General features: G+C 35.0%; 1 protein-coding gene and 1 long non-coding RNA gene across 6 annotated transcripts in view; one reads left to right on the forward strand and one right to left on the reverse strand.

Moving 5' to 3' along the window:
- LOC310913950 overlaps nucleotides 1–26,622 on the reverse strand; it is a 293,389-nt gene that overhangs the window by 219,505 nt on the left and 47,262 nt on the right. The gene's annotated exons all lie outside the window — the stretch shown is intronic.
- ERC2 (ELKS/RAB6-interacting/CAST family member 2) overlaps nucleotides 1–26,622 on the forward strand; it is a 438,499-nt gene that overhangs the window by 156,214 nt on the left and 255,663 nt on the right. For 3 of the 5 annotated variants that reach the window (XR_014590924.1, XR_014590925.1, XM_083869813.1), the window contains exons 8-13: nucleotides 6,255–6,392; nucleotides 11,123–11,263; nucleotides 11,808–11,948; nucleotides 15,357–15,392; nucleotides 20,421–20,450; nucleotides 21,309–21,502. Coding sequence is in view for 1 of the 5 variants with exons in the window: in XM_083869813.1 (XP_083725939.1) it covers nucleotides 6,255–6,392; nucleotides 11,123–11,263; nucleotides 11,808–11,948; nucleotides 15,357–15,392; nucleotides 20,421–20,450; nucleotides 21,309–21,502 (680 nt within the window). In the remaining 4 variants the exon portion in view is untranslated. The remainder of the gene's footprint in view (nucleotides 1–6,254; nucleotides 6,393–11,122; nucleotides 11,264–11,807; nucleotides 11,949–15,356; nucleotides 15,393–20,420; nucleotides 20,451–21,308; nucleotides 21,503–26,622) is intronic. The other 2 variants (XR_014590926.1, XR_014590927.1) reach the window with 2 other exon arrangements.

A 26,622-nucleotide genomic window follows, 5' to 3' on the forward strand; every position in this document is an offset into this window, starting at 1 on the left:
CTTGAAAATTCCCATCTCCACATATCAGCATCTGTAAACTTGCTTTTTTTAAATTTGTATTTTTTTAATATTTGTTTGCTACTACAGCTTTACTGTTCAATTAGGCACCAGTTAGAATTTGAAGCCTGATTTTGCTTAAACACTGTAAACTAACATCCTCCTGGCCCATAGCACTTGCTACTTCTTTAGAGATAAATTGCATATAAAAATCAGCAACTTCAAACAAAGGAAAAAGGAAGATGATTGTTCTGCATTGAATAAAATGGACGCTATCATGTGGTTAGAATAGAATAGTTCACATATATAGAATATAGATATAAAGCATAAAATTAAGATCAAGCATAAAATTAAGTTTTCAAACCCCAGTATTAATCTGATCAGCTGTGTGATCCTAACAGCAAAAATATGCATTTGAAGAAGTAGAAAATGTGTTGTATTGAATTGCTGTAACTTTGGGGGAAAGCAGTGCAAGTGTACATCAGGAAAAATGCTCAGATTACTGTTTGTTTGGTGGTTTTTTTTTTTTTTTTTGTTCTGGTTTCCTATTCTGGTTTTATGTATATTTCTGGTTTTTAAGCTTGTCAAGAGAAGTCAGATTCTGAAGGATTATTTTCTTCCTGCTGGGATTAGGTTGGGAAGGTGACAGTGGGGTGATTACCAGCTCATGCCACTGCTCTGTTCCTTTGTCATCAGGTTGATGGGAGGGCTGATGTCTGAAGCAGCACTTGCTCCATCAGTTCCTTCATGAAAGTCACTTTGCAGCTGCCCAGTGGCACTTTGAACCCTCCCCTTAAAGGCAGTTTAAGGTAAAGTCTTCAGACAGATCAATCACTTTTTGTGGAAACCTTGCAGACCTACTGAACTGGAGACTGCTTTTTCCTTGGGCACGCAGCATACCCATAGTTGGATAGGTGTTCTTTTACATAACCTAAAGGGCTATGCAATATTTATGGACAGCTTTAAAAGTATCTTTACTGTCTCTGATTTAGTAATCCAGGAGGATTGAGCTGGCCATGTGCTTTGGGCCATAAAGAGCCTCTGGTGATGAAGAAAGCCTTGTGGGGCAAAATAATATAAGAATGCAGAGTTAAAAAGTACTATTGCACCATAATTACTATTGTAATCTGAAGTAAGTTATGCTGCTGTGTTACTTCAATTTGGAAAATATAAATTTGTAAGGTATTAATGGGAAGGCACTTTGGAAATATTTTAACTTGAGAACATATAGCACATTAGGCAGCTATCAGGAAGAAGTGTTATTCTTTTAAGACATAATCAAGCACTGCAGTGGATATTGGATCTGCTTATGGAACCCAAGAGTATTTTATCATGTCATTATAAGATTAACAAGCTTTTTTCCTGTTACATTAGTCGAGCCAAAGATTAGTACAAATCTTAGACTTTAATGAACGCATTCAGCTGCAAGAAGCAAAATATTTTATAATATTTTAAGGAGTTTTATATTATAGGACAATTTTTTAACATAACATTTATTTTAATTTTTGGAATCTAAAAGTATGTGATATTTTACTCTTGAAAAAAATATTCCTAGCTAATACTTGTCTATCTGCCTACTTAAAAGGAAGAAAAAACAAAGTGAAAGTTGCTGGCACTGGTTGAGGAAGCACTTTTGGGGCAGTCTCTTTCAAAGTCAGAAGTCCAAAGGCAATCTGCTATGTCAAACTGTTAAAGCAGAAGTTGTCTTTGGAAATTCTGTTTAAACTAAGAACTGCATTTAGGTGTTATTGTGAGTGTAAGGAAAATTTCCCCTCTCACTCCATAGCCTGAAACTTCAAATAGCTGCTGTAAAGCCTTTTACTTCTCAAATATTTTGGCTGATATGATATTTAGTAACTGCACACCATTTGGTAAAAAAAATCTTGCTAAAAATCAATAGTACTCTGGCTGTTTCATTACAAATTAAGCATGCACACATCCACACACACCAAAAGGAGATGTTGGGATGACTCTAGACATCTCTTTTGCTGAGTCACCACCAAAGCTAGTTTCATGTTCTGAGACATCCTGAGATGTTTCTGAAAAGGAGCATATATGAGCTAAAACATTTACCATGAGTCTTACTAATAAAAATAAATTATGTGTTAGTAGCCATTTAGTTTTATGTTTGAATTATGCCTGGTTTTTTTTTCTGTTTTGATTAATAGTTTCATTACTGTTGTCTTTTGTTATCTTTGTCTTTAAGGCAGAAGCTAAAGTCTGAAAATGAATACTAAGTTTTAAAGTAGTCATAGATAATGCTCATGTTGGATGAATGATGCTTATTAAATCCCTTTTTCTTGTAATGCCATTACTTGTTTAAAGTAGGCTGTAACAATACTTGGAAAATTGTTTAGTAGGATTTAGTTTATTAAAAGACAAAGTGTTGGTTTGTGGTGTTTTTTTTTTTTTTTTTTTTTTTTAGTAAGTAATGCTTACTACAACAGATCAAAAGTTCTGTTTTCTCTCCTAGGTTTCAATTTTATATTTATATCAAACTAAACTTACATTATTGATCTACTTCACTGGAATTGATATGGTCTACTCTTCAATATGAAATAAATCTTGAAGAATTCTGCCTATAGAAATTTACAGTAGAGCAAAATGAACTTCTGGAGTAAAAACCCCATTGCTACAAAATACTTACTGTCTGAGTTATTTAGAACTCATATACAGAGCAGAGAGGGAAATACTTACACCTAAGTTTAAATATATGACTTTATGGTTTCATTAGCTAGGCCCAAGAAGTTTTAGATAATTTCTGTCCTACAGGTTTTGAAATTCTCTTCAATGCATATCTCTGGAGGCAAATTGTTACAGCATGGAACATTTTCTTTGAATATATTATTTTCTTGCAAGTTCCATAGTATGGTACCTTAATTTTGACAATGAAAGGAATTTTCTTTTGAGAACTTGGGTTACTGGAGAATTTTAAAGCCTGTCTGCGGGTGAGATTTAATTTAATCCCTTGAGTATTTAGTAAGCATTCCTGAGACTGTCGCCAAAAGGTGACAAGATTAGCACTTGAGGTTTATTGACAGGATGCCTCATAGGAAAGACATTTATCTGTAAGGGTATTGTTTGAAAAGAAGGAATAAAGTCTAGGTTAAGCCCTGGGAATATACACACTTTCTGAAATAAAGAGGAATTTCTTTTCATCCTGGCACAAGGACATAGCAGTTTACAGAGGTAAGAAATAGATGTTGACAAAACTTCACAGTAACTAACTTCCTGTCAGAAAAAAAAAATAGAAGTACTTGAGGATTAAGAAGGTCTTAACAGTCCCTGCTGTAAACTGAACTCAGGCATGCTCAAAAGTCATTATTCAATAACAGAATTGTATTCTTACAGAAATGCCTGTACCCAAACATATATGTGTGTTGGGGAAGGACAGAGGTTACCAGAGGGTTTGTTGTTCTTTCTGAATTTAAAAAACTCAAGAACTAAATCATATCTTGTGTTCCAAGATTTTGGCATGTAAGACCTCTCAATCTCTTTGTCTCCTGTAATCTCGTTGAGAGGACTCTGTGATTAACTGGTCATAAAGTCTTGTCAGCATCAGTGGGTCTTTGCTAATCCTGTGCCCATCCCAGCAAACAAATACTCTGAGGTATTGGTTCTATTTTCACGTACCCCAGTGTGGTCCAGTTCCCATCAAAGTAATTCCTTCAGGTTTATATAGCACAAATAGAAGAATAATTAGATCCTTTCATCTTATTTTATCTATGGAGTATGTATTGAGTGACTTATTTTAAAGCAGTTGTGATTCATTGGGGATGTTTTTAATTTGCTGCCTGTTCTCTTTTACCTCTGAGGAAAGAATTTTGTAAATGCTGAATAATTTTAGAACATGTTTTCTTGGTTAAGGGTTGGCTCATATTTTCAATTAGTTTTAAGAGGAAGGAAATCGTGTAAATGCTGTAGAATTCAGATAAGCACTGTGCATAGGAAATAAGTACTTTAATTTAGGGTGCCTAGAATTGGTAGGTCAAGCTGATGATAGTAAAGGACCTGATCTTAACTTTGTTTCAAAGACCATGTAATCAATATTCACTCTCCTGTTTTATTTCCCTTTTACTTGAGAATTTGTTTTGGTGAAGCTGAAATGTGCAATTGCTTAAGTATTCCACAGGGTGTCATGAGGTAGTTTTTGGAATCATTAATAGTTGGATGAAGTAAAGAAAGAAACATAGTGTGCAGTCTTTGGAATGCCAGTTAATGTAATTTTAGATGTGACTAATACACATGCCATAAAATAAAAAGTTCTTAACTCATTAACACGTGTATCATGTTTCTGTATCTGTATTAAATATACACACGAAGAAAAATATTGCAAGAGGTCATTCACGAGAGTAAGCTATTCTATGTCAGGTCTTCCCAAAAAGACCTTTCTATATATTCCGTAGTATTTTATAGTTTACACAGCAAGTGGAATCTTTGGCTCATAGCAGTAATCTGATATACCAAACTATGTATGTTAAAAAAAGAAAAAAAGGGAAAAAGAAAAAAAAGGTACAAGACTTGTATTTGCCATAATGTAAAGAATTTCTAATTGAATTTTGCTCCTCCAAATTTATTTTCAAATTTCATTTTAATTTTTATTTAAATTCTTTTAAGATTTAATTTTTTAAAACCACACTTTATACATTGCACACAGCTGTACTGTGGATTTTATGACTTGTTAATTGTAGATATATATGATGTCAAAACTTCAGGATTTTTTCTCCCACACTTGTATAATGTAGTAGGAAGAGAATTTTTACCAAGGTGTGCCCCAAATTAAAGTGTATTTGAATATGGTGGTACATTCTTGCATATGGAGATCAAATTTTTATTGACGTAACTGTTGACTTCTGCAGAGCTGCATATGCATTGAATTCAACTTCAGGTTTGTAAAGAAATCTTTAAATTAACTGTAAAAGCTCCTGCTTCTGTTAAAGTCTGAGTTGCTTTAAATGGAAAGATACTGGCTATGGGAAAAACAAAATCATTCCATTATAAAGTGAATAGGGAAACTGAATTCATTTCAGTAGCAAGAGAAATGTGTTCCAAAGTGAAAAATCACTGATGAAAGTAAGAACTTGAATATCTGTTGGCAGTAATAATTTGTCTAACGTTGACAACATACTTAAAACCAGCTTTGAACAAATGATGCTTCATGGATTTTGGCATATTTTCATATATTATCTAAAGTGGCATACTAAAATAACAGACCGATTAATTTTCTTGTTACTATTTATTTGTGCAAAGTCTTAAGTAACAAATCTTGGGTTTGTGCCAGTTTGTGCATAATAATGAGTGGCACTGAGAGTGCAGGATGGAAGGAGGAGGATTCTTCCAACAGACAATTAATGAAATTTTACACATCTGACATAACACATGTCCTCCCTGCATTCTGCCCAGAGGTCACAGTGCCTTACAGCCACAGAAGGGGATTGCCATGAAAATCAGCAGCTGAGTGCTTTTATTCACATTTGCTTCCAAAGTCCACATTGCTCTGGGGACAACTTTTGGTGCAAAACCTTAGTGATTTTACTCTTCCTGATTTAACCACTATAAATCATAACAGTGTGCTTATAGGTACTTTAGCAATATGTTCAAGTACTTTCTAGATGAGGAACCAGATTTATTTAGAGAATTTACAATATCCAAAATAGAGTGATGTATTTTAAATATTTGTGGAGGTGAAGAAAGTGAATGGAAGTGGCGTCCCTTGAGATTTTTTTGTTTGGTTGTTTGTAGGTTTGGCCTTTTTAAGAATAAACATTCTGATTTCAGCCCAGCTGAGTTTTCTTTCCAGCAGGGAATCATGGAAGAAGAGATTTTTAGATAGGCGGGTTATAATCTTACTTCTTCCTCATTTTAAGGCTCACTCAACTTGCTTTGCCTCACCCTTTCTTTGTCCTTGTTATTGAACTAGAATAATCTAAAGGGGTAATTCCAGACATACTTTGAATTACTGAGATAATGCAGCACCTTAAACTAGAGTGATTAATATCAGAAAATATTTAAATAATAAAGTACCTGACCGCTTTGATATTTTTCCTTTATTTTATTAAAAAAAATATACTTCTTCAGCAAAAGAAAGCAAAATAGAAAGGACTGAAGTTTAAAACTGTTGATGACATAGCAGTTACAAACCTGGCAGTATACTGAGGCGTGTGTATCATATGTGTGATGTGCATCCACTCAGCACCCAAGTCCCTCTTGGAATGTTATGACAAGGTTGATGATTATTGTGATGTTTTTATTTACAGATTGAAAATCTACAGGAGCAACTTAGAGACAAAGACAAACAACTGACTAATCTAAAAGACAGAGTGAAGTCCCTGCAGACTGATTCCAGTAATACAGATACAGCACTAGCAACCTTAGAGGAAGCGCTATCAGAAAAGGTAATGTTTTCTCATGAAAAGCTTAGGTGCTGTTCTTTTGGGTGAAGTGTGTGCAGAAAATGTCCTTCTAAGTTGGCCTGACAGCTCTCCAAAGGCTATGGACCTTTTAAGGGAAGCAGGTGGCCCTGTTCTGGTAGGATGAACATGGAGTGACTGCCAGGGGATGCACTGACACAGGACTTGGAGGGGAAGGAGTGATGTCCTTTGAATGCTCACTGAGAAAATGGCCCAGGACATGGGAAGATTTTGCCTTAGTCAATGAGATGAGTGGTTATTCCCTGAAAGAAATGAAAGGCATTGGACACCTGACTTAAAGAAGGTAGAGTTAGGGGCATTTTTCTGTCTTTGTGATCTTGATTATCCTGTTCTTTTGTCCATTAAGCAGGGTCCAAGAGCAAGTGGCTGTACGAACTGTAACCTTGGCTTGCTGTGAGCACTGTTGGCTTCCTACACTTCATTTTTAAGGGAAACTGTTTCATAGAAAAAATAATTGAGAATTCCTTTTTTTCCCTTTACAAACTCTGTGCCTTTAATTTGAAAATACCTAGGAGAAGGGATAAATCTGCACTGTTTAAATTACTGGCAACATTCCTACCAGTTTCAGTGAGATCAGGTTTCTTCTTTCAGTTGACTTTGAATACGAGATAATGCAAGTGAATTTATATGCCCCAAAAATTAGTACAAATATCCACATTTTGCAGCTCACAGATCTTAATATATACTACTTAAATGTGAACAGGTGAGTGTGACTAATATGTGCCATTCTGCAGTGTGTAATCCTATGAAGGTATTTATGACTGTATATGACTTGAAAATGCCACTGTGGTGTCAGCACTGACACATACAATATTAATGTCAGATTTTTTATTTCTTGTGAGTTTAATTGCTTTCCTAGCATTTGTTTGGTCAGCAACAGTGACCAAAGTGAAAAACGTTGTCATTAGTTTTGATTCATGTGGATAAGCAGTTATGTATGCATTATATAATTATTAAAATTGCACTGTATTGCACTATACAGTAAAATTTCTGTAATCTTTCACTGCTAATCTGGACACAGTGCTCACCAATTTCACAGCGTATTAATAAAAAAATGTCAGAAAGTACTTTTTAATCTGTTTTCTCTCCTTGTAAATTATCTTTTCTGGATTAGTCACTTTCCCAAAATGCCTGTAGAGGCAGCTGAGGGGTTTTTAAAACTGTCCTTTGGGAAGCATAATGATTGTCGCAATGGAGACTTGCACTGGATTAGGAGGAAAGGAGCCCTGCAGAGTTAGGATTCAGATTAGCCTTTGAAAAACAGGGTGCTTGCTCTGAGAGCATATGAGAAAACAAAGAGAAAGTTTCCAAGGTAAAATCTCTCTGTATGATTTTGATTTTTTGTTTTACATGGAAATCACCCTCAGTTTCTCTCCATTGTGAGTCCCTTGAAGGCCACACTTGGAAGGGCAGATTTTTTGAAGTCAGTTGTAATTTCTGGGATGTGCTTACACGTTGAAAGAAGCCAGTAGCCATCTTCCAGAAATTCCAAATGGACAATTACGCCTGGCTTTTTTCTGTCTTCTGGCAGCTAAATACTTTGACAGTGTGTGTTTACACATGTGCCTCATTCCTTTCTATGTCCAGCTTCCCAAGTCCTCCTAACTGCTCTCAGTAACTTTCTTATCCCTATTTCCCTCCGCAGCAGCGTTTTTAAGATCTACAGATGTATCAGTTGTTATTAAATATTTTGACTGAGAATACTGGTTGAAATACAGAATAGAGGTTTGTCCAAATGGAACAAGACAGGAACTGTTAGTGAGTTTTTTCTTAACACATGCATCAATATAAATACTTTTATCCATTTAATATGTAATGCTGTCAAGAAAGGGTGATGCTTTCATTTAAGAATACCTGATTTCCATTCCCATGGAAGTGTGTTGTGTGTGTGCTTTGTTTTTCTTTCTAGAAGTTGCATCAGACCTGCTTTTAACTATATAATTTTTTTATACTCTGAGATTAGGTTGGTTTTTGTGTTTTATTAATTCTTTGTCTATTCACTAGTTTTTAGAATTTTAATTTAAAAAGAATGAATAAAATTGTTAAAGAGCATCATGGGAAGCTCTTTTAAAATAGAAATAAAAGTTATTCGTACCACTTTAGCTAACCACAATTTACTGGAATCTGATTGAATTGCTTTTCTTATCTTCTATAGGAAGACAAACAAATTAAACAAAATAATATGTCATTAATTAATTAAAAAGCTATTTTTAAAATCCAAAACTCAAATATTTTCCTGCCTTTTCCTTAAAAATACACAGATTAAGATTTTGGCTCTGAATTAGAAAAGGTCTCCTTATTCTTTATGAAAATAGATTTTTCCAAGTATCTCTCAATTTTTTTTCCTATTCAGTGATTAGGATTAGTATCTTGGAAACACTTAATGAGAAATTAATGTAGAAATCATAAAAAAGTCAATTTTTCCTTCTTTTAATCTTAGTATTTTTCTAACGATATTGCTGGTGTGATTTGTCCTCTTATCAGGAATCAGAAACAAATCAACATCAGTTGCCATTGAGCTCATTTTGGAACTAAGCTGCAAAACATATTCATTCAACTATTTATCTGTAATTTCAGCGCCTCTCTTAGGCACTAAAAATTTGTAACAACAATAATATTATATTGCAATTAAAAAAGAAAATTAGAAGTTTGAAAATCAGACTATGCAGAAGTGCTATCAGCTGCCTTGATGTTATAACAAGAAACTTTTCAAAGGATATCTCAGCTCTTGGACTGGCCCAAAGCAGCTCAAGAGGTTGCTTTCATGAAGCTGATATTTATAAAGTTGGTCCTACTGTAGCAGCATACAGCAGATAAGCAATGGAGTATGTCTGATAATGGAGCTATATGCTGGGGCAATTCAGTTCCTGCTTCTGTGATAAAGTGCAAATAGATTAGACCTGTGAGGTCCCAGATTAGTGCATAAGGAAAGCTGGCCAAAGCAAATACGAACAAGAAACAAGAAACAAGAACACATTGTTGGGATTTCTGCAAGTTAGCTGTTAATCAAGTAAAACATGGTGTATTAGGGCCTTTTGACACGTTTTTGACATTTAGCCTTATGCAGCTGACAGATAAATTAGTCTTCTTTTGTGATGGACAAAAAATATGCTGTTCATTAAAAAAATGAAATAGTGTTATGTTTAGTTTGTTGTAGATGAAAAAATCATTTGGGTAAATAAATCTTCAGGAAGGAAGGAATTGGTATAAAACTAATTCTGAATATAACTAGGTGGAATCTGAATGTTTGTTAAACTATTCTACTTTATGGAGGCTGGCATCTTCATATTAATATTCAAGTTATTAATAATTTGTATTGTTTGTTATTAAGAATAAACCTGAAGCTATTTAATTTAGATTGGAAGGATGTTAAAGATCATCACATAGTTCCAACTCCCTTGCTGTGGGCAGGGACACCTTCCATTAGACCAGGTTGCTACAGACCTTACATCTTCCTGGCTCTCCTGAGGACCCTCTCCAACACGTGTCTTTGTGTTGGGGCCCCAGAGCTGGATGCAGTTCTTCCCGAGGTGGGCATCAGCAGAGTCACCTCCCCGACCTGCTGGCCATGCTGCTTTGGATGCAGCCCAGGAACACGGGGTTTTCTGGGCTGTGAGAGCTCATGGCTGAGTCTTGTGGACCCTTTTGTCACTGTATACAACCAAGTCCTCCTCCTCTGGGCTGCTCTGAATGTTCTCTGCCGAGCCTGGGATGGTCCTGACCCCGGTGCAGGACCTAAATGATGTTGTTTCTACTGCCCCCCTGCCACCACCCAAAGGATACCAGTAATTTTCCCGATACTCTGCTTAAAGGTTTGCTTCCAACTGAAATGCAATTCTAGTGGTTATTTCATTGTACCCTAAGTATGTCTCTCTGATGAGTATTTGCATCCTTCAAGTATTGATGAAATGTGATTTTAAAGAACATTATCAGAGCTTAACAAAACCATACTACTGTGTCTGCTTTTTTCATTTCACCCTTTGAATTAATCACGCAATCAATGACTGATGATTTTCAGCAAACCTTGAAATAGTTAGTGGAAATCAACAAGGTTTATAAAAACACAGTTGAGTTTAAATATCTATAGGGTTACTATTAATTTGACAGAATAAAATCTTCCTTTGGTTTTCTTAATTTGTATCAGGCTACTTTTTCTGTGTCTAGGATGACTGGTTTTTTTTTTGACATCGCAAAATATAGTACATGTAAACTGCAAGTTACTGATAGTTAGCAAGTGGCTGATTTCTGATTAGATCTGGAACCTTCACATCTTATTGCAAGCACTGTAGGGTAATAACAAAACTGAAGCTGAGTAAACTGGTCATGGCCTCTCAGGAAACTATTCATGGCTTATTTTGAACTTTTACTCAAGACTTCAATCGCTTATGAATACAGGAAATACATTATTGAAGTGAGTATCTTTCACATCTATCACAAAACTAAACACACTCATATCAGTATAGCTCTTTAATGAAGTTCCTGTACTGTGTTCCTCTTATCAAGTATGTAAAACCTTGATCTTATGATTTTGAAATCTAGAGAAATCTTGCATTGACTTTAATACCATTAACTCAATCATCCTCTTCTTTGGAAGGTTTTTTTTAATAAGTGCTACATAATGCAAACAAATTTAATTCTATCTTTTCTTAAAATTATTCCCAACTTTTCCATTTTGCAATTCTTTACCGTGTTAGGAAAGAATAATAGAGCGTCTGAAGGAGCAAAGGGATCGAGATGATAGAGAAAGACTTGAAGAAATTGAATCCTTTAAAAAAGAAAACAAGGACCTGAAGGAGAAAGTTAATGCTTTACAAGCTGAACTGACAGAAAAAGAGGTCAGTCTTTGCTAAAAATCTCTGCTCTTCTATCTGTATCATTATGATGAAAGAAGGTGCATTAGGATTACTCTTGAATCATGTGAAGTACTGAAATTCTGCCACTTCAGTGTTCAGCTTCAGAACTGCTGTTTTCTTAAGTATTCTTCACAGTCCTAATTTGTACATAAAATATTGCTTCAGTTTTTACACAGTTGTGCATCATAATCTCTACTTTGTCCTTAACCTAAGCTTCCAGTAGGCTCAAATATTCCATTGCTGCTCCTGTTTTTGTTTGTCAGTTAGAGAAATAGTTTTCAGTGTGTTTGTACCTCCAGAATATGACACGAGCTCGTCTGTATGATGAATGTTTCTGTGTTTCACTGCATGCCAGTTCTTGTGGTTCCAGCTGTATACACAAAATGCTGTCTTTTGCTATCAATGCTTATCTTTGAGTCAGCTCATTTTGGGGGAGGGGGAACAGGATCCAAGTGGTTGCTAAGCTGGCAACGAGTTAGTGTCCTGGTGACTAGGAATTAACTTTTTACTCTTGGTCATTTTCCAGTCTAGTTTAATCGATCTCAAAGAACATGCATCTTCATTGGCATCAGCAGGGCTGAAAAGAGACTCCAAACTTAAATCTTTAGAAATAGCCATAGAACAAAAGAAAGAAGAGTGTAGTAAGTTGGAAGCACAGTTGAAAAAGGTAAGTTCCATCTTAAACAAACAGCAAAACAAAAATCGGCATCTCATACCCTCATTTTGAAATGATGAGTTCACTTACTCTTCTGGAGTTAATCTAGAATCTACCCATCTTATGCTGTTTGCCGATACTTGCATCAAATACTGCTTTTTCTCAAGAGGTTTTTACCAAAGCCACTAGTGGGCCTCAGAAATTGCCCTGAGTACCTCTATGAGAGAATTCTGAGAAGCTGCAACAAATAGATGGGAGAAGGACATTGGAGGCAAAAGGGCAGAGAGAAATTATCAAACCAGTAATTTATTTGTATGTGGATTGACTCCACTTTTAGAAGTAAGCTGAAACATTTACAGGATGAGAAAAAAATTAAAGGCTTGTCCAAGAAATGCTGGAATTCCTAATCAAAAAATCAGCTTCCAAAATGAAAACCCCAGCTAGGTTTTATTTTGATGTATTTTTGGCTTTGTTGGTGAACACATTTGTGGTAATTAAGCAAAATAATCAAAAGTTTGTCAGCTGGCAATTCAGTATTTCTATTCAGCAAGAAGTGGAAGCAAGCATTTAAAGGAAAACGTACAAACCCAGTATTTTACTACATGGTTCTACTTAAATTGCTGCAATAAACTAGATTTTGCTTAAATGACTTGCAATTGTTTTGATACCATTGTTTCTTTGACCTTTCTCTGTGTTGTTCAGTAATGTCTGCTCTCACTGTTCTCATTACGTATTTGATGGGGTCAGGCATTATGTCTCTCTTCTGCAATTCATGACTAAGTGTACATCAAGCATTGTTTTATTTTTTTAATATTGGTGGTATAGTTTTTCATTTTCTGGTAAATAATATTTGTTCTGTGAATGTTATCACCGTTAGCATAATATTCTGACACTCTTTTTACCCAGTTGAGTAGTATCCTGCTCAGTGATTAAGCATTGTTTCAATAGCCTGACCTGTGAAGAAGGTATTGCAAAGTATAAAGGATATCAGTGTGTAAACCTTATACTTGTATTCTTTCTTAATTCAGAATGAATATGTGCAATCAGGTGCCTGCATTAGATCTTTAGTTGAGAGGAAGGGAAGCTTTTTTCAATAAACATATACAAATGGAAACACAAATAATTTAAGTGTCCTATAGCTTAAAAATGCTATTGATGGCAGAATTTAAATCTCCAAAGAGAAGGTTTCTCTGAAAGTCATTTAGTTTGCTTTAGTTTGTTAGAATGTATGTTTGTTTACTTTGCACTCCACTACAACAGATACTTTATTACAATCTGAAATATCTTTTTTTTATAAGTTTAAAAAAAATATAGTGAAAAGAACCCTAGAAGCACAGATCACTTAAAAAACCCTCATCAAAATCCTCTTGAAGGACTTGAAATCCTAAGTCAATCATTTATGACTGTACTTATAAACACATCATACAGTCATGGAAAAACAAGCACTTACAAAAGTCAGAGAGTGTCTGGGATGTCTTTTGTATAAAAAGGGAGCATGTCTTTTGTGTATAAATACAAACAATTATTGAATGAAAGTTGAAAACATAATAGTTTTATTATATCATAAATACAGCATAAAGCCCCAATGGAAATTCACCCACCATTTGTAAGAGACCAGGTATTTCCACAATAAAATGTAGTTACAACCTTCTTTCTGGGCATACTTAATTGAACAGAAACAGTGACTGTTAATGACAGTAGGCTCCACACAGTCATTTTCAATTCACGTATTCTTTAATGAAATACTTTATGTTCAAACCTGTAAATACCCTGTGTTAAAAGTAATTGGTCCCCAGAAAAATACCTGCACCATGTTCTCACTGCCCTGGAAATGGAGTGAAAAGGAAACCTGCGTGGCTCTTGCACATGTCTGGGTCTGGGAAGAGGGGACAGTGACAGGGTCAGAAATGAGCCCACATGCCCCGTGAGTGTGCCCATGTGGGAGCATCAACCTCTGCAGGTTGGCTCTGGCACAGTTTACATCTCCCTTTCAAGACCCACTCCAAGGGCCTTTCTCATTGAAAAAAATCCAAGCAGCTTACACAGCAGTCCTCTCTAAATATATTGTAGAGGAGGTACTTTGTTATGCTGCTGTAAAATAGTTATAGTTCAGTGTTGATTTAGAAGTTTTAACAAATTAAACTAAGAAATGTGAAGATAGTACTCTGTGCACACTTGCTGGGAGGAAGTTTTGCATGAGCACTAATGGTGGTAAATGCTATGTCTGAAGGAAAATGTGCACAAGGGGCAAGTCTAAACTAAAACTGTAAATAAAAACACCAAAACAACTCCTAGAGTTTCTCCTCCCCAACTTTCCCTGATTTCCATTTTTTTTTTTGAGACAATATGATTCATTTATTGATTATAAGGAAGGGTTTTATTTGATCTGATTTGATCCAAATATTTTTCAGTACTGGATTTTTTGCATTTTGGCAAGAAAAAATATGCTCATTTTAAACTCAGGATTTTACAGAGTAGGCCCATTTCAAAAATAATGAAGAGGTTATTTGTAGAAAGTAATTATTCACGTGACTGTGCTATATTTTGGTATGAAAAGTAATTTTTTAAATTATAGACATGTGTATTGAACGTTTTGTGACAAATATTATGGATTGTAAATCATAAAAAAGTCATTAAATTGAAAAATCATTTCATTAAAAAAACCCTAAATACCAGAGAATGGTCAATGCTTTTCCCCCAAAGTTCCACAGATTTTTGTTGACTTTGTATTGTTACTTGCGAAAGAACAGCAGGAATAAGCTAATAGGTAGTGAAGTGTTTTTTATATATGTGTGTATATATATAATCTTTATTACCCACTCTAGAATTTCCTCCTTTTGTTGTTTTTCATGATCTTAAATTTACTTGCTTACTGACATATTTGCAATTGCTAAAGTACTATTTACCAGACTGTACTGTTCAAAAGTAATTCTGCATAGAAAATTCAGTATTGTATTAAACAAAGGAAAGTAATAAATTTAATGATACTATTTAATTAGTCCTTTACTATTACTGTCTTTGAAGGTTTGGTGATAAATTGCAGCCTCAGCCAAAACCACTTCTTGTGATTCATTGCTTAAGACCAGCACTTAATGAAGCACTATCATCAAAAGTGAACACCTCTCTTTATTTCATGGGTTATTTAACTTGAGAAAGGGAAAGTAACACAAACCTTAAATTTCTTACTCCAGCTATTCTTTTTTAGAAACCAAAGTCAACATTTATGTTTCCCCAATGCCTCTCATTTTCACCAAGGAATATTTATAATCTTAAATTTCTACTCTTTTTTTTTTTTTTTTTTTTTTTAAATGACAAGTTCTTCTGTGCAAATGCACTGGTTTTGTTGAGCTAATGCTGTTTTCCTGGATCTTTCCTTCTTTTCCTGTCTGTGCTTCACTCCCTACCAACTTTGCAATGTAGCAAGCTGAGCAGTTGTTCAATCAGATGTACAATCCAGTAAGTTCATTTTTAAAATGCCCGCTGTAACATATGGAAGCATGAGGATCCATTCCCTTACTGTGTTGTGGTCTTCCTCTGTGGAGCTTTGCAGAACACTCCTGATGCTCACTATGCACTATCCATTATATCCAAATAAATGAACTTTGTGGACTTGAAGGCCATTTTAAGAATCTGAAATGTATTAAATAGGTACATACTGTATCTCTAAGAAAACAAACGTCCTTTAGGTCCTCAACTTCTCCATTTGAAAATGCATGCAGAATTTTTTTTTCCTTTTGCCTTGGGTTTTGATTTCTCCTTGTGCGGTACTTTATTCGATCCTTCAAACTTATATAACTTCTAATTTATTCAGTTTATCTTCAGTGATGGAGTTAATTAGATGAATAATAATATCTAGGAAATGACTGGCAGTATTTTCAAAAGTCCATATGAGTAAAATAAATCAGTTAATGAAAGAGTGTATATAGTTAGCATAAATATATTAGGAACATGGAAAATTTGTATTTAAGTGAAGAAAATACTGAAATATACAATGATAAATGCAAAAGGCAGTTTTTGAAAAAGCACAGTATTTTTGCCTTGTTTAGTATTAATGTTCTCACCAATGCCTGCTTTAATTGCACAATATCTCTTTTGACTTTACTCCTTTTTCAATTTGAGGAAGAGCAGCAACAAACATTTTCTCTGCAGAGAGAAGTTTCCATCTTTTTGGCTGAGCCTATTACATTTAATATGCTGTGAGCATCACAGGACAGAAAAATGATGTGACTGTGAGAGCAATTTAAAAGCTATAGTTTACATAGAAATCCTAGTCAAAATCACTAAGTAATTTGGGTAGTGTATATATAGAAGAACTGGGTTTGTAGTTTAAGTAATTAGAGGAGGGATTGCCATTGCTGAAGTCAGTGGGAGCTTTGCCATGACTGACTGGACCAGGATCCCAGCTTTGGAATCTATTACAGTTAGGTTTTGTAGTTCTAACCATGTAATGGATGTGTCTTGAATTTTGTATGGGAAAAGAGAGTCCCACAGAATGTGCTGTATTTACTTTTAAAGTTATTGGTTACCTGTGTTTAGAATTTAGTCATAAATTGTAACAATAGCATAAAACCTGGTATTATCAGCTCTATGCTCTGGCACAGTGCTGGAGAAAGAGCTTGTCTCTTTCAATGATAAACCCCTTTTTTCTGTATCATCTTGGTTAACTTTTGTGGTAGTTATGTTTCTACTCATACCATTTGCACTGCTGCTATGTGTATCTTTTCAGACTGGAGACTTTTTACTGTTAGTTTTTAGCTTGGCCAGTCATTAGCTCAATACTAGTGATTCTGCTGTATAGAATTCATTTGTTAATTCCTAATCTGTTTGTGTGCAGTATTCCAAAGTCAGTCCTTTTCTTAACTGCTTTTTCTGCCTTTACATGGTTAATTTTCAAAAGGACAGTGTGTTGGAAATTGCAAAACAGTGGATGCAAGATCCTTTTCCTTTGGCACCAGGCAGCAATCATACAGCAATCATACTACCCACAGAATGATTTTTTTAAAATAAACTTCCCTTGTTCACCTTCTTTCTTCTCCTACATATATGAGAATAAGTTGTAAATAGAATTAGACATACATTTCTTCATGCTTTAAAGGTGAAATTTTTGAAATGCCAAATGAGATTTTGTGAAAAATTGATTATAATAAATTACATTATTGCATTTGTGCTGTAATGAAAATATCAGGCTGTACTCAGTCTAGAGTTCAGGTGAACCCTTTTCTGAATATTGAAGACTAAATTTTCCAAGATCTTCTATCAGAGAAACATTAGATTGAAATTTAAAGTACTTGCAGAATACACTATAAATTACTTAGAGCAGTCCCTAAAGTTAAATGAAAACCTTCTGAGTTTTAAGAAGACAAGAAAGTTTGTGTGACAGCAATCTTTTCCCCCATTTATTCTTGAAAGCAATAAAATTTGAAGGATCTTAGAAAGTAATATGTTGCATGTAAATTCTGCTGTTTCTTTTCTTTAAAATTTTAAGTACCCACTTGATTTCTGTGTATGTTTGTGTCTGAAGCTTTAAAAATGAAATACTTATCTATCCTTTAATTTCTGTTATGCAGAATAATACATTCATGACTGTACCATCAGACTTTATTAGCCTAAATAATTCATGTTGCATGTCTGTGCCACACTGTTATGATGTTTCTGTAGGAAATTTGCGGTTTACATAAGGAAATGTTACTTTTCTTCTAAAGCATTTGCAGTGCTTATGAAGCAAAGAAGAGAATGGATGTATAATCAATGTAAAAAATGGTGAAATTCTAATGGTAGAATGGTGTGCTATTTTTACTCAGTTGTAAAAATAACATACAATATCACAGTCATAATATTGTGAGAAGAAGCATCATAAAGTGAGTGGGTTAGGTTGAAATTAACCTAATCTGCGCACACAAGGCCTATCATTTGCAGATACAGATTTCAGAAAGCTGAAAGATACAGATGGACCAGTCCCTCTTACCCATAAAAGCCCCATAGAAATAGAAAATGTGTTTTCCAAGGTAACGGAGAATTTAGGGAGTAAACAGGAGACAGAAATTAAACAGAAAAAGGAGAGAAGAGCAGAAATAGGCTGAGACTTTCTGATTCATGTGATAACCATACAGCTTCTGTCTAGAACTGACCCAGCAGTTCAATCTACAGCCTAAAAAAAGCCAAAGAAATCTGGCCTGTCCTGGCAGGAACAGGATCAATATCAATTGAGCTGCCTTTTAACTCCTTTGGGCCTACTGTTTGACCTCAAAAGTCAAGTTCCATCTGTCAGCAAATCACCCCTGATCACAACAAATTCAAAAAGGTGCCTAGTTGAGATCCAAACACATCTTTCAAAGCCATAAAATAAAATGAGGCCTTATAAGTAATTCTGTGCCTTTGTTCTGGCAATGTCAGATGAATAGTGTTTTGCTCTTTTCTAGCATCAGCAGCTTTGTTTACAATGTGAGGATTGTCTTAAAAAGCATTGCAGGTTAAAGTACTACCTGCAGAAAGCAATTAGTAAATATTGTTTTTTGTTCTTGCTCTCCCTTTTAAACTAACTTTACTTCTTCATTTGGGCAATACCCTTGTAGAAATCTGGTTCTTGCCAATAGTCCAAAAAAGATTGTCTAAGTGCTTTGAAAAGGAGAGGCAATCAGCTAAATTGATGGTTTGCAATACTGGTTTTGTTGGGTTTTTTGTTAGGGTTTTTTAAAATAAGAATAACCTTGTAGTAACTGAATGCTTGCATTGATTTATATGTGACATTGGATGGATGCTTACTCACATTTAATCATACCTTAGAAGTTCCACTTCATGTTGGGGAAATGCAGTGACCCAGGTTGTGCTGCAGAATTTTCCAAAAAAAATTCCCACAAATACAGAATAGCATGAGTACCACAGAAAACACAAGAGCTGAAGATTTTGCAGCTTAATGTTGATATCCTTAGCATGCTGTTGAACAAAGATTTAAAGGGCTAAAGGAATATATCTGTTATTTCAGATAATGATTTGCTTATCAGCTATGCAGTAGATTATTTTTTCAGTACATTTCTGAGCTGCTGTGTGATGGGAATACTCCATGGTAGTAGAACATTTGGCACCTCTGCATTGGTGATGCAATCATGTTCTTGCCCAGTTATGCATTTTCCTTGTAGAAAGTGCAATGTGGCAACGAAACATAAAAAAAGAGACAGGCTTCTCTCTCTCTTCTGCATGGCCCTGGGATAAGAGAAGGGGTAGAGGTACATGGGAGAAAAAGTTTAGGCTGGAGCTGAGAATTACTTTATGCTAAAGTGAAGACTGGTTCAAGGAAGGAAGGTGGGTATTTTTCTTCTCTGTGAAACGATGGAAGCAAGGCTGGTATGTAATTAATTGTGTTCCAAAGTGAAGGGAAGGGACAGAAAGATGACACGGGGTTACATGAAAGAGCAATATAGCCTTTAGAGGGGAACTGTGAAATTCTGGATTAACCTTTGGGAGAGGGAGAGAAATCTGAAGGATAGGGAACAATATGCTTTTTGCGTAAGCTTCTTAGTATCTTGAAGGTGGGAGTTGGGTTGTATTTTGTTTTCTAGAATGAATTAACCTATGGAATTAATTTATTCCTTGCAAAATTACATAATGATAAAAAAGTGTATAATATCATAATATCGCTGATGGACAATCAAAGTGTTTTCTCAGATAATTGGCCTTGAGTCTTAGTATTACATTGAATTCAAAAATTAAAAAGCTAGTTGAAAATAAATTTCTTGATACAGTTAATAACTGGTATTAAAGAAATCTAAGTTTATTATTAAGGAAGATTATGAGCCTGAAAAGGAATCTGTTGCTGGCATAAGATATTTAAGATACAAAATCAAGATACTCCTAGGATGTTACCTTGAAAAAAGTTCTTGGTTTAACAATCCTGCGTCTGCATGGAATTCATGATTGGAGCATGTATCAAAACAGATTTTGAAGAGTAAGGTCAGTAGGTTTCTTAGGCTCCTCATGTCATTCCTTTGGCTTCTTTTGGTGATGAAATATTTCTTCTGAATAAAACCCTCTGAGCTAGATAAATAACACTTCAAATCTACTGTGTTTTTCTTATTATCCTCATGCTTAAATGACATGTTACATGCCAATTCCTTAAGTTTCTTCCCTACTAATTTCAAATTTTTTGTTTTGTTTTTTATAAACTCAGACTTGTTCTTCATTTATAAAGAAAATGTTAACCATTGCAAAGATTATGGACCTTCTAGTGTCTGTAGTTTATGTTAATTCTTTCCCAAACATGCATGCTTCATTTTGATCTGCATTTCTTTCATTGCTTGCTTGCGTTGTCTATTCCCTGAAATTAAGAATAAGTAAGTCCACGTCTTCGCTGCATACTAAGATAGTTGAAGGACCCTTCAGTTCTAAATATCATGAATTTCTTTAAAAATCCTGTATGTTACCTGAATTTTCTATGTTTAATGTGCACTGCCTTAAACTCCTTGTTTTTTCCTTGCCTGCTCTTTCAAGATGCCAATTAGGAATAATGGGAATCAAGGGGTAGGCTAAGCATTGCAGTGCATTGTTGTTTCCATCTGTGTGTGATTATTCCAGCCAACAGTTTAAAGCACTCAGTGCCAGGCCATGCTCCCATTGAAGTTAATTGGTTTTTTTGCCATTAGGTTTGATGAGAGTTGGACTGGGCTCTGCAGTGTTGTTGTTTTCATTGCGTTCTCTCTTGTCTATGAAACTGCCACCCATCCATGCATGTGTTTGCCAAGTTTGTGCTGTTTTCACCAATGGGCTTGTTCCTCTGATGTTTCAGGTTAAGTATTAATGATAAGATAAAAAGGATTATTGGGTAAGATGTCTGCTGACAACAGCTTCTTAGTTTATTGGTTTATCTTTTAGAATCACCTCTGCATTAAAAACAATTTCTTTTCTTTACTACAATGCAGTATCAAACTGCATTTGAGTCATCTAGTGATACAGATATGTACAATATCTACATACATATATGTATTTGTATATTTATACATGGACAATCTATATGTTTATATATAGAGAAAGAAGACACGATCTGTTAAGAGATTGCCTATATATTCAAAACACACTGAGCTTAACGTGATTTTGATGAATTTCAAGGTGAGAGTTTTTGAAAACACACCTTTAAAATGGGGTCACTTTAATATGTAAAAAAAGCCCTTAATAAATCCCCTCCTCTTTCAGGATGGTAGAATTTGACTACATAGATATTTTCATTTCTTTTTTTAATGCATCTGTAGAAAAGCATCATCAGACAGGAATACCCATAATCCTTTTTAATGAAAACTTGAACTCCAAGACTGAAGAAGTAAAGCTCTTAAAGCTATTTAAGTTATTGTCATCCTTATCTTTTTTGAAATATTGATTCTGAAGGCTCATGAAGCTGAAGAGGAGGCACGGATGAATCCAGAATTCGCAGACAGAATGAAACAGCTTGACAAAGAGGCATCGTACTATAGAGAAGAATGTGGAAAAGCTCAGGCTGAAGTTGACAGACTTCTAGAAATACTCAAGGAAGTAGAGAATGAGAAGAATGACAAAGATAAGAAAATTGCTGAGTTAGAAAGGTAATTTTTGTATTATTTATCTTACATTGAGTAGCATTTTTGCTTACTTGATCTTCATTTCAGAAGCAGAGCAGTTAAATGCAGAGTATGTTTTTAAGAGAATATTTGTTACGCTTTGTAAAAGAACAAAAAAGGCCTACTTGAGAACTGCATCACCTGCTGGCTGACTTTGGAAAAATGTAAGGTTTCCATTTTCTAATACTCTTCATAAAACAAGCATATATAGGAAAAGTCAACTGTGCAATTTAGAGGCACAACAACCACCCCCCCCTCCGGCCCTGAAAACCCTGTTGGGAAACAAGCCTGTCTTTTAGTAACTGGTGAATCAGACCTGCCCCTACATGTTTCTTCAAGTGTGAACATCATCGGTCATTCTCAGAGGTCCAGAAAAGTATTGCCAAGTATTTCTAACCTGTCTCATGACTATTTAATAATAGTTGTAACTATTTCTCAGTGTTCCCGTAGTCTTTGTTTGCTTCAAAAGAATATTTTCTGATGTTGACCAGGCAGTTGATTGTCCTGTGTCTGGGAAGGTTGCTGAGGCTTTGCATAATGGAGAGAGGAGGGATTTGGGATTTGTCTCATGCCCTTTGTAATTAAATAGATCTTGGAACCTTCTCCCATATCATATTCTGCTACTTGTTTAACTGATCTGTTTTCTTTGTTCTCTTCCTTTAATTAGACACTCTTGCTTGAAAGAAGGAAAGAATTCTGTGTTCTCAAATAATTTGTAGAATTGCTTGATTGTGATCAAGTCAGAAGAAAACTGTTTCATGGTTCCAAAAAAGAAGTTAAAGTGATTTTATTTTTGTGATCATTGCTATAGTTCCAGTGAAGACAAAGCACCCATTAAAGAGCATTACCATGAAAGAGAGGAACATGTCAGAAATGTTGGTTACCTTGGGGGACAGAAAACAGCCATCATGGAAAGATGTGTAGAGCACCTTTTACTGAGGATGACTTAACCATTACTAAACTTCAAACATCTGCAAAGAGTAACAAGTTTTGGCAGCAGGTAGCTGTGAAAGTTAAGTGTCATGAGAATGGAGACATCAAATTCAAAGTGAGAGAAGATTTGTATTTAAAATAGAACTGATTATTTACGTCAGGACAACTTCAATTGGCAGTTGTCTCTTTCACCACATCAGAGTTTAGAATACTCAAGTGTTTGCGCCTATTTTAATGTGTAAAGGAGGTCCCAGAGGAAGTGAGTAATTAAGAGTGGTCACTTTATGCACTGTGCCTGCGAGCTCTGCCTACTCTCTTCAAAATGATAAAGCAGCATATTGGAAAAGATACCACAGTTAGAGGTCTTTTGTGGATGGAGATAGTGCTGCCTTTTTCATGCAGTGGTGCAGGGGCAACTTCAGACCGAGTCACTAGGTGTGACCACCAGGTGTAAACAGCAGCTGATCCCCTCCTAGCATTGTAAAACTGAATTATTGTGTGACGCCAAACTCAACAGTAGGCACAGTAATCTTCTGTTCAAGAGGGTAATCTTAAGTCCTTTATTAGATAGAAATCACAAACATGTTGAATATTAAAATAACAAAATTAAAAGATGATCATGATGAAGCACTGAAGCTCGTGATCTCTAATTTCTGGAAATGTTAATTTAATTTAAATAGTTTATGTAAAAAGAGATAAAGAATTGATAGGGAGCAGTAAATTCATTTGAATTGAGAATTATTGATTACAAAACACCAACTACAAAGATATAAGGAACTAAGGGGTCCAGTGGTACAGCATTGTCAGCATACAATCTGTTCTTACTGCCAGAGAAGCCTGTAATGGATGATGCAATGGAGACAATTTTTTATTTTTTTAGTATTAGTTTTCTTTTCAAATTTGTTCCACTCTTAGCAGTGAAGTTTTGGAACATCAATTTCTAGTCTGTTACTGTTGATGAGGGTGTTGACTCTGAAATAACTTCAGAAAATAATGTGGTACTGCTGAGTGAACACAGACTTTTGAAGAGGATGCACTGTACTTGGAATGTGATGGAGTGGTGAAACTTCGCTATGGACCTTTAGCATATTTTGACATTTCCTCAAACTTCAAATGCAAGGGCATCTCCAGGGCCCTGTAGGAGAATGAATGTGATGTTAAAATGCATTTATTCATTCTTAGCTTGCTGGGATCCATGTTCACTGCTATGCCAACACCTTGCATTGCAAGATAATTGCAACAACATAAATTTTCAAAATATATCGGCATAAATTTCTGAAGAAATGATAATCTAGACTATTACAAGTTGTGGTATCCTCACAATATTTATTATATTCACATATAAATTCTTCAATATAATGAAGTGTGCTTGTATAAATAAGTTTGAAAAGTAAAAATGGTTGTAATAAAGTTATCATTTACAAATTCAAACAAAAGTTAAAACAAGATGATGAATACTAATGTTCTACTAGTCAGAAAGTATTGACACACAGTGTCAAATACTCAGGGATAGAAATATCTGCTTTGAGATATGGGCAGTTAAATTTATAAGTGTTTGCCACTTGACAGATGAACATTATTAATAATTATAAAGAAGTTTTCATATGAATGGTAGTTCTTTTGGTTTTAATGTGATTTTCTTGGCTCAGAAACTATCACACTCCTGAGTGTCATCACTTTAGATTAATAATACTGCTTCTATAAAATCACATTGTTCTGTTTCTTAAATTACTCTCACTGTATTAACTTTGTATTTTACAGCTTCTTATTTCTACACAGGAGAACCTACTCCTTCTTCTATACTAAAGCTATTTGACAACTTTTATTACAATTTTCCCAATTTATCTGTTTATAATAAAAAAAACCCTTGAAAATTAAATGCAAAATATTACATTTAATGCAAGAAACTTCATTTAATGTATAATGTGTTTTTGTTAAATCTAGCCTGCTGTTTTTCTTTGGTTTTCTTGATGAAGGAAATGTGGTTCAGGGTTTTTTGGGTTCTATTTTTGTGGAGCTTTTTAGTAATGTAAATGAAACCAGATAAGCTCAAGTTTTAATTCAAAGAGCCTCACCAAGGAAAGGGAGCTGTAGCAGAAACAGAACTGTCAGGATTAAGGGAGTATATTGTTTAAAGCTTTGATTAATGGTGTTAGAATGAGAAGTACATTTATGAAATGTGAGAGAGAGTTTGAATCACAAAATTAAGTGAAATTCAATGGCATAAAATGCATGTTTGTGAAGTTAGGACCAGGAAGGCTGCCTGATAAGGATATCAAGAATTATCAAGGATAATTATCCTTGATAATCCTTGATACAGTTCAGGAAAAGAAACTTTGGGTGAATTTTCTTATGGCAGTGTCATTATGAGACATCTGAATAATGAAACAGCGATCAAAATAATGAGGAGTGAATCCTGATATGTCAGAATAAATATCTGCAATAAGGATAGGAAGGTATTAATGCCATCAGGTGCTGGCAAGGCTCTGTGTGGAATGCTGCTGTGTACTTCTGATCAGTCATAGGCCAGGAAGTTGATTTAAAACTGGAAAAAGGTGAGAAGAGGGCTGGTAAGAAGGAATGAAGTGCTCATGACACAGGAAGAGTCGAGGCAACAGTGGTTTATTTCTCTGGCAAAACAAGGCTCTGTAGGGGTGCTTGTTCTGTATAAATATGGGAAAGGGTAAGCACCGCAGGGAAAGCAGAGTGATTTTAGTAAAGGAGCACTGCCACAGAATACAGCATAAATTATCCATTGGTAAATTTAGACTGAAGAGAGAAAGAAGGTGATGACTGCATGATGAGGATTGCACAGTCTTGGATCTGCTTTTCTCCAGTGGTATGTGAGATACCTGGTCATTTGCTTGGCTAAGTGTAGCTTCTCAGCAAAGATTGCAACAATATGAAAGCCCATTTAAAAATATTTTACTAGGTATGAGACAAACCTGTTTGTACTTAAACAAGAAGCAGTTTTTTTTGTTATCTACTTCTTGTAGACAGTGCATAGCTAACACTATAGGTGTGTATTCAAGCTCTTGGGGTATTCAGACTACAATTTATTCATTCTGAATTTATCTGGATTTGAATTATCTTGAAGGTAACTCACTAAAGAAGTGACAAGTCATTGCACAAGAGACAAAACAGCAGGTGGAATAATTGCATTAAAAAAAAAAAAGTACTTTTATAGTGGTTAAATATGCTACTTTTCCTAAATGCACAAAATCCTGTGTGTCAGGAACAGATTTAAGGACAAGTCTAGCTGGGTGGGGATTGTTTTCCCCTTACTTATTTGAAAAGGGTGTGTTAGGTATTTTTTTTTTAAGAAATAAAGTTATCAAAAATGAGAGTATTTTCAGTGCTGAAGTATTAATTCTCTTCTTCATACTGAATTAAAAATTTGCTGCCAGCATAGGAAGGGGCTGCATTTCCTGGATGAGATGTCAGATCTTCATCCTTGATTAATAACTACAGTGCTTTGTGAACTTTAAATATCTTTGAACAAGCTGCCAAGTTGTTCAGCTGCTTTGACTCCCATTGGAAGACTTGATGAATGAGGGTCACCAGCCTATGATAGTTCAACTGAAAGACTTTGTAGCATACGATGAGATGTTTGTGTGGCAGCAAATGCTACCAATATTTATCCAATTTATTTGTTCTATTTGGTGTGTATATGAATTTGGATGGTTATAAATATGGATGTCTTTCCACTGTCCACCCATGACAAGCTTTTGTTTCAAAGCTTGTTCTTTTCAGTATACAGGAAGACTATAGCTCTGCAGAAATTTCATTTTAGTTCTTGCTTTTCCTTTCCTTCCCTTTCCTTTTTTTTTTCTTTTTTTTTTTTCTTTTTATAATCTGTAAATATAACATCTGCTTGTTATATTTTTAAAGAACTAATGTGTTCCTCCCTTTATTCTCTTTTGCTGTCTTCCTCCCTATCTGTTTTTCTCCAAACTGCTGATTTCATCCCTACTCCAACCAGCTTGACTTCCAGGTCAGTATTTTCTGCTCTCCTACTTAATGCTCCTTCCACAATGAAGGTTTTCATTGATGCTTCATTTATTTGGTTGTTTTGATTCCACATTATTAACTTCTGTTTGTATTTTGTTGTTTTTATTCTGCTTGTCCCTATTGTGAAGTTTTTGGTCATTTCAGTTCTAGACCAGAAACTT

Source organism: Zosterops lateralis (genome assembly GCF_965231275.1).
Source record: "Zosterops lateralis genome assembly, chromosome: 11".
Classification (NCBI taxonomy): Eukaryota; Metazoa; Chordata; class Aves; order Passeriformes; family Zosteropidae; genus Zosterops; species Zosterops lateralis.